Genomic DNA, 23,020 nt, shown 5'->3' on the forward strand with positions numbered 1-23,020 from the left:
CACCGGGTTATAACAGGATCCGAGCAGAACTAAGGGAATGAGAGCACTTTGAAAATCCTGAAAAAGTCGGTTTTCGACGTCCGTTTTTGAGGCCAAAAATGGGCATCAAAAATGCCATATCTCAGCTATTAGAAGAGCTACGACCTTGCGGATGGTCTCGTTGGATTCAAAATTACGAAACTAAGACAAAACCGTTAGAATTTTCCCGATAGCTCCCATAGAAGCCGAGATATCGACCTTCAAAGTTTGGACTTTTTCATTTTTCGGGTATACTCCCCCGTATCGAATTTTTTCACCAAAAATTGATTTTTTTCGAAATCAAACTAAGTATACCAGCGTCTTATTTGGGTCACCTAGATTACGAAAACACCGGGTTATAACAGGATCCGAGCAGAACTAAGGGAATGAGAGCACTTTGAAAATCCTGAGAAAGTCGGTTTTCGACGTCCGTTTTTGAGGCCAAAAATGGGCATCAAAAATGCCATATCTCAGCTATTAGAAGAGCTACGACCTTGGGGATGGTCTCGTTGGATTCAAAATGACGAAACTAAGACAAAACCGTTGGAATTTTCCCGATAGCTCCCATAGAAGCCGAGATATCGACCTTCAAAGTTTGGACTTTTTCATTTTTCGGGTATACCCCCCCGTATCGAATTTTTTCACCAAAAATTGATTTTTTTCGAAATCAAACTAAGTATACCAGCGTCTTATTTGGGTCACCTAGATTACGAAAACACCGGGTTATAACAGGATCCGAGCAGAACTAAGGGAATGAGAGCACTTTGAAAATCCTGAGAAAGTCGGTTTTCGACGTCCGTTTTTGAGGCCAAAAATGGGCATCAAAAATGCCATATCTCAGCTATTAGAAGAGCTACGACCTTGGGGATGGTCTCGTTGGATTCAAAATGACGAAACTAAGACAAAACCGTTGGAATTTTCCCGATAGCTCCCATAGAAGCCGAGATATCGACCTTCAAAGTTTGGACTTTTTCATTTTTCGGGTATACCCCCCCGTATCGAATTTTTTCACCAAAAATTGAATTTTTTCGAAATCAAACTAAGTATACCAGCATCTTCATCGTGTCACCTAGATTACGAAAACACCGGGTTATAACAGGATTCGATCAGAAATAAGGGAATAAGAGCACTTTGAAAATTCGGAATAGTCACTTTTTGACCTTGTTTTTGAGCCCAAAAAAGGACCCTAAAAATGCGAGATTTTTAGGAATTATAGCACTTAAGAATACTCAAATTTTGTCCCCTAACATGGCGGAATACCTCGCAAACTGTGTACAAAATAATACAAAAAAGACCCATGCGCGGCCAGCAATACCGCGAAACTGATTTACAGCATTTCTATCAAGAAAGTATGAAAATAGCCCGCTAAAACAGTAGGATACTTCATAAATGGGCTCGTAACTTTGACTTATCGACCTAATGTTAAGAATTACGGTGTAAAACATCTCGGGTGGATACACGGAAGTGACCTCTTTGTTATTACGTTACGTCTTGTACTAATTAATTATTCCCGATATCGTTCTGTGAGGAGGCACACCTGCGCATCTCGACTAAAAAAAAATGATTTATTCGCTAATAAGACGGATTGTTTCGGTCTAAAAATCGGAAAGAAATAGAGATAAGAAGCATTAAAACTAATGTAACTAGCGGGATACGATGGATAAAATAAATTCTATTAGCCTTATATAGAGTTTTTATTATCTATTAAATGGTGGGTCGTATCCGGCGAGTAATACCACGTAAGTAAATATTTTAAGTCTTATGCGTTAAGCTCTTTAGTTACCAGTAGGTTCTATAACCAAAATAATAATAATTAACCCAGCACTTGTACTCGTTAGAAGAGGGTTTAAATATCATAAAATCAATCGCTGATCATGGTCATTATCGCGACTACATCGTTCATTCTACTACCTCTTCTTGTCCTCGGTGACTTTTTGTTGCGGCCATCGAATGAAACGACAATTTCGACTTTTTTACGCCCTTTCGACAATTCGAGAATAGAAATCGGTCGATTTTTGAGAACGACGCGTGTGTCCGTGAGAAAGAAGACGAATCGCGGTTTTAATCGATATTTTATTAAAGGAAATTCATTAGCGAATGCCTTCGTGATATGGTATATACCTTTGGGGAACGTTTATTAATGAGTTTATGGTAATAATTTGCTTCTGATTTCCTTCTAAACATTCATAACTAACGAATGGTTGATGGTATATTTTATACAAATAAACATAGAATTAGATAAATTTAGCAATACTTACTTACAAAATTATAACTGAGAAAAACTTACATGTGTTTCAATGCATGTGATTAATTAAAGATCCGTTGTGCTGCTTCTGAAACAAAACAAAAGTATATAAGAAAAGATATATATTAAAAAAAAAAAATTATCATAATAACCCTATAAAAATTAATTCTCTTAATCAAGCCAACATGGAAATTTGCAGATAATCTATAAATATTGCTGTATACCAGGTGATCCAATTACGAAAATACCGAAAGAGAATGGGGTGCATCTTTTTCTTAATGAACCTATCAGAGCCCTTAACTCACTCTATAAGTTACATGACTATCAGGGTTATGATAGAGTTTGAGTAATCTTTAAAAACTCACTTTTTTGACAATTTTTTTTAGACCCAAAATTGACCTCAACATTTTTGAGATCTTGGAAAACTATTATAGCTACGATCTTGTGGATAGACTTATTGGATTCAGAAGGAAGAAAATATGCAAGAACCGATGGAATTATGAAAATACAGCCCTTGGTTCTCCTGTTATCGACTGTCAAAGTTTGGAACATTTCGGGTACCTCCGTGTATGGAATTCGATATCGAACCAAATGAACCAGCAGCAACATCCCACCCCATAAGTTACAAAAACACAAGGTTATAAGAAGACCTGAAGACATGTGGAAGTTTCAAAATCGGTCTCTAAAAATTACTACGACTATCTGTATGTCAAGCAAGTCTCTGTTATAGGAGGTAGTAGAAGTATTTATTTATTTGGAGTTTAACAATTTTTTCTAGAACTTTTGATGCTGTTGGTAGAATACTTATAGGTCTATAATATGACATTTCAGTAGGGCTAGTAATATTTTGAATTGGCTTAAAAAGGACGAAAATTTGCCAGAACCTTAGGATAATAATATACAGCCCTTGATTTTCCTGTTATTTATTTGTAATTTTTAATTTTTCTGGTACCACCGTGCATGGAATTCGATATCGAACAAACAGAACCAGCAGTAACATCCCACCCCATAAGTTACAAAAACACGAGGTTGTAAGACGATCTGAAGACATTTAGAAGTTTCGAAATCGGTCTCTAAAAATTACTACGACTATCTGTATGTCAAGCAGGTGTTAAGACCCTTATAAGTAGCTCTAAAAATATCTGTGGCAAACCTGACTGTATAGGGGGTAGTAGAAGTATTTATTTAATTGGAGTTTAATAATTTTTTCTACATTTGATGCTGTTGGTAGAATACTTATAGGTCTATAATGTGACATTTCAGTAGGGCTAGTAATATCTTGAATTGGCTTAAAAAGGACGAAAATTTGCCAGAACCTTAGGATAATAATATACAGCCCTTGATTTTCCTGTTATTTATTTGTAATTTTTAATTTTTCTGGTACCACCGTGCATGGAATTCGATATCGAACCAACTGAACCAGCGGCAACATTCCACCCTATAAATTACAAAAACATGAGGATCTAAGAAGAACTGAAAACATTTAAAAGTCAAAGTTGTCATATCCTGATTATTACCAAGACTGTCTGTATGGTCTTACTGGACTCAAAAAGCCAGTACCCTTCGTAGATCTTCATCGAAATTATATTCGAACCTAAGAAAAAAATAAAGACGAATTTTTATTCTGTCTCCGTCTCTCCGTTTGACGAACGCGAGACAACACACCGAAAATATCCGGGTGCTTTATGACACGCCCGACGCTCCGCGATTGGTCGCGCACTTTTACCGCCTCCTTTCGGCAGTACCGCGGCGCGTCGACATAATTCGGGTGGTACCCGCCACCGGAACGGGGGGGGCCCCCGGGGGGCGCCCCACGGGTCAAACCGTCCCGAAAATTCGATCCTTCAAATTTTCGACGGTACCACCCTTATTATACTGAAGCCATGTGACTTCCAACGATAAATTCTGTTGGCGTTAATTTATTCGATAAATCATCGATATTTGCCACCGGTTGTCGGACGATATGTATATCGGGATAATATACGGGGCATGTCGCGCCGCTACCAGTCCGATTATTTATTCGCTCTTCCTCGTAGTTAATTTCTGATTATTAACGAGTTAATTGCGTGATAACGTAGATAGGGAGACCCGAGACACCCTGTATACGTCATATAAATAATGTTATTTTAGTCGTACTGATGGCAACGGCACACAAGAGAGAGAGAATACGAACCGAATAAAACAATAGGATCGTAAAAAGAGTTCGTCATGCCGAGTCATCAAACCATATCATTTGATATCCTGTCCGCCAGTACTGCTGGTACTACCTATCTATACCTAGAATATACCATCGGAACAGAATATGCCGAAGATATACGACTTTGTGGTGATTTAGAACAATGTTGTGTGTTGTTGGCAGAAACTTGATGGTTTTAGAATATTTTTTTCTTATATACATAAATTATGGCATTTCATAGGAGTTCTTCAGAATCTCCTGTTAAGTTTTTATGACCCTCAGCGTTGGGCGCCAACAAGTTGCACAAAGATCAAAGGATACGCGCCGCGAAATCATTTTTTTATTATCAAATTCGTGTTTTATTACAATGAACCTTAAAAACATGATGCTTATAGTAAAGTACATTTTATTTAAACGATTTCAGTTGAAAAATCAAGGTTAGTGAATCAATCTTTATGATTATGAGAAATGGTGAAGCTAAGTGCCAATTTTTGTAAATTGGAAATCCTCTAATTTCTTGGCTTCCCTTCATAATCTTTTCTCTACCTCATCTAGTATATCAAAGATGATTATCATGATGAGGTATCCCATCCTAGTCTATGTTCCACCGCAGACAGTCCTCATCTAAATGACTTCTTCGCCTAGCGAAACGTATACGGAGGTACCATCCTATCTACATAGGAGGGGTGGTAAATGAAAAAAAAGGCTCGATTTTAAATCGCCGAAAAGAGTTGTTAGGGAACCCCCACCAATAGCAACAGGTGCACCACAATTTCTTCAACCATAACAGAGTAACTCGCTACTCAGTGACCGCTACAGTCGCTCGCCGCCAGTCAAAGTGGTACCTTTTGCTTTCTTGGTTCCGATTGACGTCACATGCTCTCTTTTACGTACCACCCCGGAGTGACTTTTTGTGACTTACTCGACTGTGCCCGAGGTACGTGCGAGAAAATATGAATTTTTATTTTATTTTTTTTTGGTGAGTGTTGAGTGGTAAAAACAGGCCGCGTTTTTTACTGGATTAATACTGTGAGGTGGAAAAGTTTGGACAGTTTTTTTTCGTTGTTCCCGGGGTTTCTTTAAAGGTAAGTGTAATTTAATGTAGCCTAAGGAGGAAAAATTGTTCCAACAATTTTATAAGAAGATTCTAGTTTAAATATAGTTTTGAAATGTACAAAATTTTTTTGGAAAATTTTCCACATATGTGGAAAGTGCCTCTAAAGCTCTCATTAGACCAAAAAAAATAAAATTGAAAAATACGGAACTATAATAATAAACTTTGGCGCTATATAACATTGAACCAGCTTTGAACTTTAATCAGTTTAGACTTATGCGGGTCCAAACGAACTTGACTGATAAGTCCTTCATTGCATGATAATTCAGTACAGAACTTGGAACAAAAAAAAACAATTTTTCAAGTTAAGAAAACCGACAAAAGGGACCGTGAAATCAACCGCCGTCGAAATTAAATTAGTAACAAAAGAAAAAAACCTCCAAAAACGTGGTTCCTTCGAAAACCATTCGAATTAATAGCGACAATAAAAATAATAAAAAAAACTGTTTCAGTATTCAATTTGGACCGTTTGATCAATAAAAGACCGAATTTCAATTGAGTCTTTTCTGATAATTGGATTAAATTGATTTTCTCTGCATAGGCGTTAATGGGAGCACGATACCCCGAAGATGACACGACGAATTTCAAAAAATTGTTTGAGAGACTTTTTGTAACGATTTCAGACAGTCAAAGTCAGTTTTGTATATTCATTTGAGCCTCCTCCAGGTAATAGAAGTTATTTTTTGTTAGCTACAAATTAATGTTATATCCTTTTAAGTTTCTTGGTAGCTGCATTTAATTTTTGAGTTAATTCCAGGCAACCGAACCATTCCAAGTCAATTTAATCGATATTTGAATAAAATTGAATATCTCTGACACAACAGACAGTTTATTCCGCCGTTTTATTGTATTCACAAGCTGCGAAATTTGTTATTCATACCAGTACAAAGAGGGAGCAAAGTGTATCTCAATCTCTTGGTATTCGTGCCTCGAATTCAACATTATTCCGATTTTTTCTTCTCTTCTTATGCAAAAACTCCCCTCTGTTATGATTGCAAAACACTTCGACGCATGTCGGCATTAATTTACTACCGCATAAAGTATGGTATTATCCCCGAGATCTGGGTCTAAAAAATTCACTTAATCAATGATATTGTGTTTAAAAACGTCAATTTGCATCGCCCGGGTAAAAATATCGTATTTTATAATAGCACCCGGTAATTATTTCATACAAGAGCCACGATAAAAGACTGGAAAGGCTTCGTAAATAACCATGTTTACTTTTAGGTTCATTATGGTTATTATTATTCATTAGGTTTATTTGGAACACACTCACTCCTTAATTTTCTTGTTTACTTAAGACAGTCATGTTGTATTTCTTTCAGGCAGCAGTTGTCTTTTCATGGAATAATTCTACATTAACTTTAACCTGAAAGAACACAATCAGTTCAGTAAATTAACAGTCTTGGCCACTTCCTTATGGTTTGGCGTACCCGAATCAATCTTCGCACAAAACTCGAGACAGATGTCACCGCTTCAGATCTGTCATAGAGCACCACGAAAACATCTCCTGGGCTCCAGGTAGACTCGTATGGCGCGCGCTAACCATATGGTTACGACCCATAACGACCCAGAAGCCCATTCTTTACGTCCGTGTGTCGATTAGATGATGATGTCGAGAAACAAACATCTCACATTTTACCTTTTAATGATCGTCGAACAGGAGATGATAAATCGAGTGGAGCGGAACGAGAATTTTTGAGAAATATTGGGGTTACCAGCAAAGTTCTTATCAGATTTGGTTAGGGCAGGCTCTAATTTAAAAGTTTGCTTAATTAAAGTTTCTTGTATAACCGATAACGCAGGAGAGAAATTAGAAAAACGTGCTCGTCAGAGGAGAATTTAAGTGGCAATTGCTGAATGTTAAATTTTTTCGAGAAATATTGGGTTCTCGAGAAAAATACTAGAAAGCTTTCTGATAGCCCAGGCCCTAGTTGACAAATTTGCTTACTTAAGATTTTTTTGTAGGACCAATAGAAAAGGAGATAAATGGGAAAACCGTGCTCGTCAGATAAAAGTTGAAGTGCCCACTGTTAAAAGTTAAGATTTCTCGAGAAATATTGGGTTTTTGAAAAAAATGCTAGGAAGCATTTCGGTAGCACAGGCCCTAGTTGCCAAGTTTGCTTACCTAAGATTTTTTGATAGGACTAATAGAAATTGAGATAAATGGGAAAAAGGTGCTCGTCAAATTAAAGTTGAAGTGCCCACTGTTAAATATTAAGATTTCTCGAGAAATATTGGGTTTTTGAAAAAAATGCTAGGAAGTATTTCGGTAGCACAGGCCCTAATTGCCAAGTTTGCTTACTTAAGATTTTTTTGTAGGACCAGTAGAAATGAAGATAAATGGGAAAAACATGCTCGTCAAATTAAAGTTGAAGTGCCCACTGTTAAAAGTTAAGATTTCTCGAGAAATATTGGGTTTTTGAAAAAAATGCTTAGAAGCATTCTGGTAGCACAGGCCCCAATTGCCAAGTTTGCTTACCTAAGATTTTTTTGTAGAACCAATAGAAATGGAGATAAGTGAGAAAAACGTGCCCGTCAGATGAAAATTGTAGTGCCTACTGTTAAAAGTTAAGATTTCTTGAGAAATATTGGGTTTTTGAAAAATAGCACATGCCCTAATTGCCAAGTTTACTTATTTAAGATTTTTTTGTAGGACCAATAGAAATGGAGATAAATGGGAAAAACGTGCTCGTCAAATGAAAGTTGAAGTGCCTACTGTTAAAAGTTAAGTTTTCTCGAGACAATAAGCTAATCTACAATTTCGTAACCTAAAGATTTTTTGTATCGCCAACAGAAACCGAGATAAATCGAAAAAAAGTGCTCGTCAGATAAAAGTTCAAATGCCCACTGTTAAATTGGCATTGTTAAGTTGACATAAATGATTGGAAGCATTGTGGTAGATGAGACTCTAATTTACATATAAGTTTGCTTACTCAACATTTTTCGTAGCGTCAATAGAAGAAAACATAAACCAGAAAAACCTGCTCGTCTAATAAGACTTCAAGTGTCAACCATTAAATTTTGAGATTTCTCTTAAAATATTGAATTAAAAAAAACTCAAAACTCGAGTAGATTTATAAGGTGTAACGGGCGTAACGCATAGCAGAGACTTCCGACAGCCATTTAGAAGATTAATCCCGCTTTTAGTCGAACATCTCTCTCAGTCGACCGGGAATTCTCTTGGATAAGACTTGGAAAAAAAAAACCAAACAAATGATATAGAAAGGAACGCGTGTAAAAGTAAATCGACACCTTCACCTTCTCGGATTCAATTATCGAATTCACGACACCCGATTTTCAATTTAAAATTTAATAATCCGCACGCGGTTTTTACCGAATTGAAACAACTATCGATAGAGACAAAAACGGAAATCGTTTCCGGGAGGAGGGGAATTAATTAGTTTACACGATAAGGCAACAAAAACGCATTCTACATAAAAGACTTTCACATACGCGGGCTTTATTAAAGGTTTTGTTGTTCGCTAGAAGACCATAAGGGTGAAATCGATAATCCCAGGTAAACAGAGGGGGTGCCGAGCTTTCTTCGAGCTAATTTTTGAGCCTAATGATACCATATGGAGCTGTCCTTCCAAGCTCATCATCGATACACCTGTTTTATTCAACAAAATGGCGTTATCTATAAATCAATTCGCACATTTGTACGTGCCTTGGGCAGGGAGCAAGAAATACAAGTAGTCGTTGACATTTCTTATCTATCGGTTGTTTGCTCGGGACAATTAGCGAAATGATTTACAAGCGTTAAGTGGCACTAAAAGCGTCGCATGTCTCGCAAAATAATTAGTTTACAATGTACCAACGAAGCACATAAATAAATTTTAAATTTTCGGCGGTTTTCAAGGTGAACTTTCGGTAGAATCTACCGCGTATGTCGGAGGATTATTTTGACAGCCAAGGTCAAGCCGATAACCCTGTAATATAACGCTTTTGATATCATTGCTAAAATTAGTTTTTGAATTATAATTAGGACGCTTCCGGTGCGGCTTTGTCTAGTCGGTTAAAGCAAGCATAAACAATACATTAGGTAGCCGAGTGTCAAACGTCGAGATTTCTCGATAAATATTTCCAGATAAATACCCATTGGGCTTCTGCTGTAGCAATCCCCAATCTGCAAGTTTGCTTACTTAATATAAAACCAATAGAAAATAGAATTAATTGCAAAAAACGTACCTGTTAAGTAAGAGATTAGGTGTCGGCCCTAATATTTGAAGATTTCTCGAGAAATATTGGGTATTCGAGAAAAGTGCTTAGGAGCATTCTTGTAGGGCAAGACCTATTTTACCGATTTACTTACTAAAGATTTTTTCTGGGACCAATAGGAACTGAGCTAAGTGGACAAAACTTGCTCGTCACTTGAAAGGTAATGTGACGGCCTCAATATTTGAAGGTTTCTCGAGAAATATTGGGAATTCGAGTAAATGTTAGAGGCATTCTTGTAGGGCAAGACCTGATCTACCGATTTGCTTACTGAAGATTTTTTCTAGGACCAACAGGAACTGAGCTAACTGGAAAAAACGTCCCCGTCAGTTGAAAGATGAAGTGACAGCTTCAATATTTAAAGATTTCTTGACAAATATTGGATATTCAAGAAAAGTGCTTAAAAACATTTTTGTAAGACAAAACCTGATCTACTGATTTGCTCAATAAAGATTTTTTCTAGGACTAACAGGAACAGAGCTAACTGGTAAAAACGTGCCCGTCAGTTGAAACATAAAGTGACAGCCCCAATATTTAAATATTTCTCGAAGAATATTGGATATTCCAGAAAAGTGCTCAGAAGCATTCTTGTAGGGCAAGAGCTGATTACCTATTTGCTTACCAAAGATTTTTCCACGACTAATAGGAAATGAGTTAACTAGGAAAAACGTGTCTGTCACTTGAAAGATGAAGTGACAGCCTCAATATTTGAAGATTTCCCGAGAAATATTGAATATTTGAGAAAAATGCTCAGGAGCATTCTTGTACGGCAAGATTTGTTCTACCGATTTGCTTACCAAATATTTTTTCTACGACTAATAGAAACAGAGCTAACTGGAAAAAACGTGCCCGTCAGTTGAAACATAAACTGACAGCCCCAATATTTAAAGATTTCTCGAAGAATATTGGATATTCCAGAAAAGTGCTCAGAAGCATTCTTGTAGGGCAAGAGCTGATCTACCTATTTGCTTACCAAAGATTTTTTCTACGACTAATAGAAATAGAGCTAACTTGAAAAAAACATGCCCGTTAGTTAAAAGATAACGTGTCAGCCTCAATATTTGAAGATCTCTCAACCAATATTGTGTTTTTGAAAAAAATGTTTAAATGCATTCTTATGCAGTAGAGCCTAGTCTACCAATTTACTTTCCTATCTATTTTAACACCAACAGAAACGGAGAACAAGTCGAGCCTGTCAGTTTGACTCACTAAGTACATAAATCTGAAAACCGGCTCGTTCCAAAAACTCCCCCGATTATCCCATCATCTTCCGGGTGTACCCATAACGAACCGAACCCGACAAAATGCCATACATTAAAGAGCAGAAATTACCAGTTGGCACTACCATGCACCATATTACTTTGAAATATTTAGATGGATCAAGTCGATACCGGGTACAGCACTTGGGCTTGAAAATTACTCTCCGACATGATACAACGTTATAAAAACAAACATTGAAAATTCAAATAAATCACATTGGTGGTGTCGCAACGCCTATAGTATATAAACTGTTAGGCGATTGGGTATTAGGAGCTTAATCTATATTTTTAAGGGAGACGACAATCACGTCAAGCCGCTTAAGCTTAACTAATTCCATACGATTTCTAAGGATTTTATTTAAACATTTATATACATAATTAGGGGCACTTAAGTCAGCTCGTAACGATTCTTAACCTTCTACTTAGCAGTAGTTTTGCAATGAATACATGCGAAGCCCGAACACTGGAATGTACTTGAGATTTCAATCTCTGAAAGAGACGATGCTTGTCAATCTGCCTCGCTTTTTGCATAATACTGGTGGCTAAAGGATAAACTTTCAATTTTAACTTTGTAATGGGACCAGCATTTCTATAACTATAAACAATTTCCTTTAGTAATTAGCAATAGTTTAAGGTAATATAATTTCCTACGTGCACTAAAAACAGTCGATAATTACATGCATAAATTAAGGCCGTAAACGGAAATAAAACACTACGAGTCGCAGAATTTGTAGTTTGATGAAATAAGGTTACTGACTTGATTGAGAGTTGAACTTGTTACGCTTAATTAACCGTTAAATAAATTCGGTTCCTGTCTTAAACCCTTCGATGCTATAAACAAGTTATGCGGTACCGTCCCCGATCGTCTCGTATCCACTTAAAAACTTTTTGCAGATTAGCCGGATAAAATAACGATCCATTGACTCTATTAATCGCATCAATTACATCAAAGGAGCAAAAGGTATTTGCTCGCACGTTAAATGGCCGTCGTAATTCATAACCCGCGACAGATCGTTGTAATTGCGATCGCGAGAAATACAGGGTGTTCGTCGCCTCGAAGGGCCTCCGAGACTCCCGGACTCGGCCCCGGGTAGATTTAAACGACAACAAAAAGTGGCAAATTTAACAATCGCCCGTGAGAAATAAACAATAAAACCATTTTTAAAGCCGACCGGATGATTACCATCGGGGGCAGCGGACCAAACGAACTGTATTCGTCACGTTTTATTTATTCGCGCGTTTTTCAAGTGACGCGATTCGTTTGGGCGGTCGCTTCCCGACTTTTATTCCGACGTAATTGTGATTTAAAATAAACTAAAAAAAAAAAACCTTGTCGGTTTCCGGTGCGTCCGCGCGTCGCTTTCGGGGGGAAATCACCTTTTTCGTGTCACGGTTCTTTTCGTCTTTGTTCGGATCGTATCAGTGGTGGAATGCGTCAGTTTCAGTGATTTCGGAAAGTCACAGAGCTGCAGCTTTTTCTAGCAGGTCCTAAATGAGGTTCCAATATACAGGAAGCAAAAGGTTTCTGCCCTACTTGACTGTTGAAGTCTTTTGAATTTTAGGGTTTTATTAATTTTCTGGTTAAAATTAAATAGATTGAGTGACGGGTTTTGGTTATAAGACTCTATCAGCCGCTATCAGCCAAGCCCAAATTATTTCTAATCCACAAGAACCAAGTTTTTGCCCTACTTGACCATTAAAGTCTCTTTGAATCTTAGTGTTTTACTGATTTTCGGGTTAGAATTATATGGATTGAGTAATGGATATTAGACTAGGGTCATTATTGGAGATCAACAGGCTATTAGCAGAGCCCTAAGGCCCCTCCAATACTCAGTAATCCTGTAGAATAGGTTTCTGCCCTATTTGATTCTGTCGGGGCTAACTCATTTTGTAGCAAAGTCTACCTGAAATAAGTAATAAGCATTTGTTACAGGATCCTCCTGCTCTACTGCGATAATTAGATGGAGTCCAGGCCCGTTTAGCAGAGCCTCAATGGCTTTTAATCTATAAGAACCTAGCAGTAAGTTTCTGTCCTACTTGGCTGTTAAAGTCTTTTAAATTTTAGGGTTTTATTAATTTTTTGGCTAAAACTATATGGATTGGGTAATAGAAATCGATTAAAGGAATCTTTTCCTTCACTAAGATCATTACATGAGACCAACCGGTTGTTGGCAGAACCTGGAAATACCCAGTAATCCTGTAGAATAAAATTCTGTTCTATTTGAGTCTTTTAATTTTTGGGATTTTTTAAAGTCTACCTGGGTTGCGTAATGAGGATTGATTAGAAAACATTCCTTTCAATTTTAAAAATTATTCACTGCCCAAAAGAATTTTGCCTTTAATCCCCTTTACTTCGGGGACAAAAATTCTTTTGATTCCAGGGAATTAATTACGATAAAAATTACCAACTGCCTGAAAGAATAATGTTTTTATTCCTTTCAACTGCCATGACAAATTTTGTTTCTATTCTAGGCACTTGATTACAACTATTTTTATTCAACTGTCTGTAAAATTTATCATGACCAATATCCTGGAAGACTTCTTTATGATTTTATTTTTAACTACACGAATGCATTTCATTTTTATTTCTTTTAACTGCCAGGACAAATTTTGTTTTTAGTACAGGAAATTGAACACAACATGATCATCTACCTGGAAAAATTGTTGAAAGAATTTTGCTTCAATTCCCTTCTACTATGATGAGTATTTGAAGTCAAGAGCACAATAACCACAATAACCCTGCAGCAGGTTTCTGCCCTACTTGACCGTTGAATTTTTTACATTTTTGGGTTTAAATAATTTTCTGACTGAAATTTTATAGATTTACTGATGGTTCTATGTTATAGAAATCTTCTATTGCACCAAGATCATTATTTAAGATCAACAGGCTATCACCAGAGCCTTAAATCCCCTTCAATACCCAGCAATCCCGTAGATTAAGTTTCTACCTTATTTGAGTCTTTGAGGTTGGGCCCAATTTGTAGCAAAGCTTACCTGGATTGCTACAAATACTACTACTACTCATTTCGCTTTTTCCGAAGCCTTTTCCGTATTGTTTTCTGGTGATTTTAGCCTTGTTTCACTCAAATTATCTACTAACACCTTCACACAACTTCTTATAGAGTTTTGCACATCTTTGATTCTACTTTCAATCTTGGATTGTGTATTAATGCTGCTTAATAATGCTATCTCTGAATTAATTGATTAAGTTTTTGTAGTTCACATTCCCAGTTTTCTCTGCAGTTGTAAGTTTCTGTATTTGTTTTTTCAGGTTTTTAAGTCCACCCTCCATGTTTGCCATTTTTGCACATTTTTCTTAAGCTCTAGAAATTTAATACTAAGAATAGCGTTTATACATTCACAGCAGAAATACTAAAGAGTTCGTTGGGTTTCTTGTGAAAGAACTTGTACCTCATTGGCTGGCAGCCCATTTTCTTCCTAGCACAATGTTTGCATCAATCGCACATTTTTTTAATTATTTTCGGAATTTGATTTTAACACTTGATATCTGCATAATAATTTAAATTTCCCGCCAAAACGCATTAGCTATCGGAATCTTCTGTTTCACTATGATCAATGTTTAATAATCAACAAGCCATTAAAAAAGCCTTAAATCCCCTCCAATACTGTGATCAATCTGCTATACTGTGACCATTATTTGAGCAGCAGAGTCCAAATAGTTTCTAATCCATAAGAACCTTACAGCAAGTTTCTGCCCTACTTGACTATTGAAGTCTTTTGAATTATACGATTTTATTCTTGCTAAAACTATAAGGATTGGGTAATGGATATTGTTTACAGGGATCTTCTGATTTACTAAGATCATGATTTGAGATCAACAGGCTATCAGCAAGGCCTTAAATTCCCTCCAATATCCAGGTAGAATAAGTTTCTGCCCTATTTAAGTTTTGAGGTTTAGCTCAATTTGTAGCACAGTCTCCCTAGATTGAGTTATGAAGGTTGGTTAAGACCATCCTGCTCTACTGTGATCATTATTTGAGGTCAAAAGTCCTTTTAGCAAAGTCCTATTCCAAAATAACTTGTAGCAAGTTCCTTCCCTACTTGACTGTTGAAGTCTTTTAAATTTTGCCATTTAACTCAACTTCTGACTCAAAGTGTTTGAAAAGGATAATAAAAATCGAGTATAGAGACCTTTTTTGGTAGACTTATATCAATATTAAGTTGAAGACCAGCCTAAATTGGCCTTCAATTAAAAAAGTTGTCATTTATTTAGTGAAACACTAATTATCCAATGAGTTAGGTTCTACACGAAATCCTGCACACTTTTATTGAATCGTTACGATCATAACGAAGCAATATTCAACGTTTATATCAACACCCGCCGCATTATTGGCAATATCAGTCAGCAAAATGCCTCAAATATTACGAAAATTTCTTAGGCCGCAGTAAAATATTGTCGAGATATATCGCGGCCGTTTACAATTGACACACCCACATGAAATAAATCGGGTCTAATGGCAGAAAGAAACATGTAATTACATTATCTATTGCCAATTTATTGTTACTACATGAATGAGGTAGTTAATCTCTGTAAAATGCTTAAACGTTTCGCTCGCTTATTCTTATTGCTCTCCGAGTCGATTTTGATCGCTTCTTTGCATAAATAAGAGAAAAAAAAATTACGACAAATCGAAGAATACGACCGTTACGTTCGCGCCATGCATGATTAGATCGAATATTGGATTCTCACACCTAAAGAACCTTAAAACCGTGGTTTTTTCCTCCCGAGATGACCAGCAGAGCGAGAAGATTCATTCAAGAAACTGAGAAGCAACGGGATCCCGTAAAAAATTAACTTAGAATGCCGCATAACTCAAACATAACGTACTGAGAGGGATAAGCGGTGGTTCCGGCAAAGATCTGTACCCAATTTCTTCCGTGAATGGCAGGCAATTTAATTTTATTGTCTAATTCAGCGCTCGTTTGACCCCGGTACTGTTATGGAAGCAATCTCGAATTAACTACTGCCGACTCCTTCTTGGCATCTACACTCCGCTTCATCATCATCATCATCATCGTCCTGGACGTCATCGCGAAAAATCTAGGACCCACGCCCTGCTGCATTTCGCAATTAGAGGCGTCGTGATGATGGTGAGTTTTCACACCCGAAACGTTATTATTATACGGGTTTATTGATGCAACCTTAGAGCATGAGACGAGTTTTTCAACGACATTAGCCGGACGTGGTTATAATTACGAAACAAATAGGGTCGGTAACGTCGAGGTCTATAATTTTAACCCGGTAAGACGGTGGTGGTAAACCGTCCATTAAAATTGTGAAATTAGAAACAGCTCCTTCAGACCGCAGGTCAAAATTACAAAAACCGCACGGACCCCGGTTATTAAAACCAATACGTTGAATAAACATATCGATTCGCGATGGGGCCTTTGTCAGCCAGATATTGCTTTTTAAATTGTTAGCTACCTGGTAATTGCATATTAACACTTCCATCCTGTGAACCTAAGAATTGTCGGAGATTACAGGTTTCGGATGATTGTGGCGCGGTGAAATCTGTAATCAAGACGTGCCTGGATGTTTCATGCAAAGAAAAAAAAACGAAAAAATTATTGAATATTTATTGGGGTTTTAAGGTAATTCGAGAGGCGAGGGAACCTCTGGGCTGTCAGGCTTATTATAACTTAATCCTGAATTAATTGAAGACGCTATTGTGCAAAAAAAAACTTTATGCTGCAGAATTATGATTTTTTTTTTAAATAAAGTTTCCAAACCGTTTTTGACGTATCGAGCCGAGCTCGTTGCCCAATCGATTACACAAAAGTTTTCATACAAAAATTTCATGCTTTCTAAAAATTCCGCGCACAGAGTTTACACAATAGTTTTCAAACTTATTTATAAATAACGCGGCGTAAATATTGTTTAAACCGAACCATGGCAATGTTCGTGATTACCGCTACCTACTTATTACTTTGTCAAGTTACGACAGTCTTTGAAAAAAAAATTATTTAACCATTTTTATCATCGATTGGCACCCTGAGCGCCCAACACCTGAATCCTCGACAACATTTCAACGTTGTCAATTTAATTTAGCCCAAGCAAAAAGCCGCTCGAGTGTACGTACATCTAAGACCAGAATCAAGATTTGCAAGGGACGTTATTAAAATACCTGGTAATGTTCTCGGTAATAATAAGTAATTCCTGAGGTACAGGTGCGCGACTCTCATGTGAGAAACTTATCTGGAGGTGCTACGCGATATTAATCGCAAAAAGGTATAAAAGTCGTTCTTGGGGATCTTACTGCGTTTCTTTCGCTTTGTGATGAACTAACGGGGGCAGTACCATGTAACTACAATTATTTATTCTCTTGCCCTCACTTAGAGTTGACAGCCTAAAGAACTTGATCTTACCGTTTTACAAGGCAAGGAACTCCATTTGGAGTTAAAGCAATGTTGGTCTTTAACTGACTTAGTCTCACTAAAACTCTTCTATCTGGAAAATTCTTGATAATTCTAGATAAACAAGTAAAACAAGCTGTACTTAATTAAGAAATAAATACTTTACAATAGTTATTTAAAGTGAAAATCAATCGCAGCAAAACTTTTTCAGTTATCCAGCTTCGAATCCAGTGGACAGCTCAAGACACGTTCGTCCCTAATCGACTTACCTCCAGAAAAACTGACGTATCTTAAAAACTACTTGAGATAAAAAAAACGAAAGAAACTAGGCTAAGTTAAGAAATAATTGTTTTATAAAAATTGCTTAAGATGCAAAGCAATCCAAAGAAAACTTTTCCAAATATCCGGCTTTAAATCCAGTGGATAGTTGAAGAACCATTCGTCCCTAACCGATTTACCTCCAGAAAAGCTGACGTATACTTGAGATAAAAATATGGAACAAACTGAGCTGAGTTAGGAAATATTTGCTTTATAAATTGCTTAAGGTGCCAACCAATCCAGAAGAAACTTTTTCAGTTATCCAGCTTGGAATTCAGTGCAGAGCTCAACAGACGTTTGTCCTTAACTAACCTACCTCCAGAAAAACTTAGATGTTTCAAAAACCACTTGAGATAAAAAAATTGAAACAAACGGCATTGAGTTAGGAAATAAATGCTTTATAAAAATTGCTTAAGGTGCAAAGCCATCTAGGTAAAACTTTTCCAGTTATCTAGCTCCAAATCCAGTGGCTAGGTCAAAAGACGTTCGTCCCTAACCAACCTACCTCCTGAAAAACTCACATATTTCAAAAACTACTTGAGATAAAAATATGAAATAAACTGCGTTCAATAAAGAGTTATTTACTGTACAAATATTGTTTAATGCGTGAGTCAATTGAGACGAGAATTTCTGAGTTATCCAGCAAAGAGCTCAAGGAACATTTGGATCTGACTTTGGAACACCAACTGGCAGCTGCAAACCAGGATAGCCAAAAAAAATCCTGCTGGTGATACAAATAAAGAACCAACCTCGAACAATACCTTTCGACCGAACTTTCATTTTGATCGAAGTTTAACCACCGGGTAAAATAATAAAATGGCGCATGGCGCAAACGGGCAGCGTCAGATGGAAAATTTATGGCGCGTCGACCGAATTGGGGCGAAAAAATGCCATTTAACGATAGCAGCAGTATATAAATATAGAGATTGAATTTGAATTTATGTTCTAAAGGAAGTGGTATGCGGACTTTCAGAGATCGTAAATAAGCAATGGGCGCGCTACGGCTGCTGCTCTCCTACGCTTCGCTTAAAAGATACCTTAAGTGATTTTCGAATTTGTTATAAGTCACCGCCGGTGGTGATAATTCGCACTTGCGCCAAGAATACGTTGAGTTTTTCTATGTAGTCAAAGCCGTACATCCAATTTCCATCTTTATATTCAAATCCCCGCGATAATTCCAATAAGGCATGGTGAACGGTTGAAATGCCCGGCACGTACTTCTTGTATGGCAAACGTGTTAAGATCGGCCGATCACAGTTTAAACTGATTGACAACCGCTCATTTGAATATGAGATTGTGTTAGAATGGTATTTATTAAGCGTATTACATCGTTGGATGCTTGTTGGGTTATTTTTTTGCAATTTTAAAGAGGTAAAAGGTGTTTGTGGATACTACTACTAGATTGATTGGCTTAGTAGGTGGTACGATGCATGTCAATCAACCTCCGTTGTTGTTTGATTTAGTAAATAGTTTTGCTGAGGGACACTGAGATCTTTTTATAAACTACAAGAGCCAACAATAAACAAAGTAACTCCCAGAGGCGGGCACTTTATCTTCGGGTTTTTATGGCAGTTACCAATTAGTAGCCGCAAGAATTTATGCCTCTCTCGTGCGTAAATGGAGTAAACTATTGCAAAAACGTACGGCGCTCGTTTTTCACATACTATCGCCGTTAATTCAATTTTCGTGTTCTTCACTCATTGATCGAGCCATCAATCAGCGGGTCCGAGATACACCGGCGGCACTCCGGTTCTCCTTTTTTTTTTCTTCACCCGACTCTTTTCGCTCCTTATGACATTTATTTTAGTTGAAACAGTACGCGCGGTATCTGCTAACAATCATATCTGGCCCCGAATTCCGATTTTCCTATACCCGCATCGGGCACCATTTAATTAAAATTGATTAATGGTTCGTGAGTTATCATTAGTCGGTTGTGTGGTTCTAACGAAGAGCCAGCCGAGGTGGCACGAGGATGCAGATAAGAAGAAACTGGTGCTTTTTAACTAGAACACTTAATGTATCCGAAACTAATAGAGTCCCCTCTTTTTCGACTCATTTTGAGGGCAGTAACTTATTGCTGCACACTTTTTTTGCATGAAGCGCCCTTTTGGAGTTACTTGATAGGAATCAGGATCTTAAATAGAGATTCCAACACATGGGCACAGTCAAATTAAGGTTCCAAATAACATTTTTAATTTCCTTTTTTAGAAATAATAATAACTCAATAGTCCCAATAAATTTGAAAGATATCAACAGTCGAGTATGCCACAAACTTCTGCTACATACTCTGGTTAGTTATATGATTAATTGTGCAAAGGCAATTGGATTGACCTAGGGATGCAGAAAAGAGGAAACTGATAAATAGTTTTAAGCATTCAAATTTCTGAAATAACCGCTGCTCACATTTCCATTTTTCGTCATTTTTAAGGCAGTAACTTATTGATGCAAACTTTCTTTCAATTGGGACCACTTCGAGTTCTCTGATGTGGCTCAGGCTTTCAAATAGAGACCTCAACAGTCAAATTAAGATTTTTAATAACAATTTTCATTACCCTTTCCAGAAAATGTTGATTAAAACCTAATAAATCTGAAAGACATCAACAGTCGAGTAAGCTGCAAACTTCAACTACATACTCTAGTTAGTTATGTAATTAATGTAGAAAGCCTATTGGAATGGCTTAGGGATGGAGAGCAAAAGCTCTAAATTGCCTTGAAAATATTATTCCAGGCACTCCAAGTAGTTTAGATCCCTGGAATGAGACTACCAGGTTATGTAGAATTTCCAAAACCAACAAAAAAAGGCCAATATTGAATCAGATTGCCTTGAAGGTCTCTCAGAGTATTTAAAAGATTATTCCAGGTACCCCAAGTAGCTTAGATCCCTTGAAATGAGACTCTTAGATTATTTAGAATTGTAAGGTCTAACAGAGAAAGTCATAGATTGGCTCAGATTACCCTCAATTGCCTTGAAGAGCTCTCAGACTAAATAGAAAATTATTTCAGGTTAGCTTACATGCCTGAAATGAGACTCTCAGATTATTTAGAAGTGTAAGGTCTAGCAGAGAAAGTCATAGATTGGGTCAGATTACCCTCAATTGCCTAGAAGAGTTCTCAGTTTACTTAGAGATTACTTAGAGAATTATTCCAGGTACCCAAAGTAGCTTAGATGCCTGGAATGAGACTCTCAGATTATTTAAAATTGTAAGATCTAATAGAGAGAGTCGTAGATTAACTCAAGTTACTCTCAATAGCCTGGGAGAGTTCTCAGAGTACTTTGAAAACTATTACCTTAAGTGACTTAGATTGTAACAAAAAATAATTTTCTTCTAAAGAATTCTTTATAGGACTCAAAGTATCTGAAACATCCAAAATCGCCTACTTTCGACCCAATTTTTTCGGAAGTTTTAGGCCAGTAACTTATTGCTGCAGACTTTCTTTGTATTAAGACCACCACTTGCATTTTCTTAAAAGGGCTTAGGGTCTCAAACAGTAAAATTAAGGTTCCAAAAAACAATGTTCATTTCCCTTACTAAAAATAAATAGTTAGGACTTAACAACGCATTAAAGCTGAAAGAAATCAACAGTCGAGTATACCGCAAACTTCTGTTACATACTGTGGTTAATTATTGGTCGATTATTAGTGTGGAAAGCGAATTGGAGTGGTCTGGGTATGCCGAAAAGATAAAACTGAATAATTTTCGTGCAAGGAATTCTCACATCACAAGGTGAAACTACCAAAATTACCTCTTTATGACTTATTTCCATATCTTCGATATTTTTAGGGCAGTAACTTGTTGCTGCAGAGTTTTTATGTAATGAGAACCCACTTTAGGCTTCTTTGAAGGGCTAAGGATCTCGAAAAGTGACCTTAGCAGTCAAAAAAGGTTCCTAATAACGATTCTCACTAGCTATTTAAAAAAATTTTAATCAAAAACTTGAAAGACTTCAACAGTCGAGTATTTCAACAATCTTTTTAATTAATCTTGTTTTTTTCAGTATAATCATAGATAGTAGCATGATTACGATGGAGTGCCAGCCAGGGGGTCATGGGGGACACCTGGGGCACTCCATGCTCATGGACCCCACAACAAACATGCACCAGCAGGAGCAGGATCACAAGAAAAAACGTAAGTGTTGCTTTGACTTATTTGTAATTTAATCGAGAAACTGGTGCAAAAAAAGGTGACAGGAAGTACGTATTGGCGGGCAGAAACCTCAATATTTAATACTTTCTTGTCAAGAAGGCAAATATGTAATTTAGACTTTTTTCTTGTTCGGCTGGTTACGCGATAACTTTCCAATTTGGCCGAAAATGTGACCGCAGGTTATTAGATTTTTTTTGCTTGAAAAGGCAACTTTATGAGCATAATGAAAATTACGCAAATTCCTTCTTATAAGAAGCCCTTTGTGGAGCACTAAGAAAATTACGTCATCCAATAATCCAATTAATTCAAATTACCGATTATTGAAATCAATCTAAATGAGGGGGGGAAAATGCGCCAGCGGTAAGAGGATTATTTAGAATTACTACGCTTTTTTCACGTCACGCCACGATTAATGATTTATTTATGCAAAACGTCACGCTTTGTCAAAAACACGACTATAATAATAATTTAATATCGACGCTATTTTTAGCTCTATTTAAATAATTAACTACCAGGGTCGGTTCGGATACGAAATTGCTCGGAAGACGCTCGCGTCGTCCACCGGGGGAGCCATAAATTGCGTTTTTTTGGCAGCGATTTACCGGGGAAAATTGCCGGGCAATTTATCGGTTTTAGTGGAATTCTCCTGTCCCGTTTATTATAGACCGGGACGGTATTGAATCAATATAATGCTGAAACACGAGCTCATGTTCAAAATAACTTAATTGAATTGAATTGTGAGCAAAAAACGGGTTTGAGCAATCACCTGCTGTTTTCAAGATTCGTAGAAGGGAGCAGGAGAATCAAGAATCATTTTTCTGCTTAAAATTCTTCTTTTAAATCTTCCAGGCAAACTAAATTATTCAATAAACTCTTCCAGATAGTTGAAATTGTTTTTGTGTGTTTCCAAGCGAAGCTAGGACAAATTCGTGGTAAAATTTAAAAATGAGTTCAACTATTTGGTAGAACAAAAGACGACAACTACTAAGAAGAGACTAGAAACAGCTTTGAATTTCCAGGAACTCTCTAAAGAATTCATGGTTTTCAGCAAGAAAGAAATTGAGTTTACTGTAAAGAAAACCCTCTTATTTCTCGTTTGTTTTTTTCCAGGTGATGGAGGTTCACACGTTGGATCATCAACTGATGGTAAGT

General features: G+C 36.9%; 1 protein-coding gene across 6 annotated transcripts in view; it reads left to right on the top strand.

The window, feature by feature from the left end:
• Positions 1 to 5,238: 5,238 nt before the first annotated feature.
• The window catches only part of LOC126747458 (paired box protein Pax-5), a 76,706-nt gene continuing 58,924 nt past the window's right edge, over positions 5,239 to 23,020 (top strand). For 3 of the 6 annotated variants that reach the window (XM_050456121.1, XM_050456117.1, XM_050456122.1), the window contains exons 1-3: positions 5,239 to 5,524; positions 21,720 to 21,850; positions 22,979 to 23,014. In XM_050456121.1, coding sequence (XP_050312078.1) covers positions 21,739 to 21,850; positions 22,979 to 23,014 — 148 coding nt within the window. In that variant the 5' untranslated portion in view covers positions 5,239 to 5,524; positions 21,720 to 21,738. The remainder of the gene's footprint in view (positions 5,525 to 21,719; positions 21,851 to 22,978; positions 23,015 to 23,020) is intronic. The other 3 variants (XM_050456115.1, XM_050456116.1, XM_050456120.1) reach the window with 1 other exon arrangement.

The sequence above is a fragment of the Anthonomus grandis genome, chromosome 19 (genome assembly GCF_022605725.1).
Source record: "Anthonomus grandis grandis chromosome 19, icAntGran1.3, whole genome shotgun sequence".
Taxonomy (NCBI): Eukaryota; Metazoa; Arthropoda; class Insecta; order Coleoptera; family Curculionidae; genus Anthonomus; species Anthonomus grandis.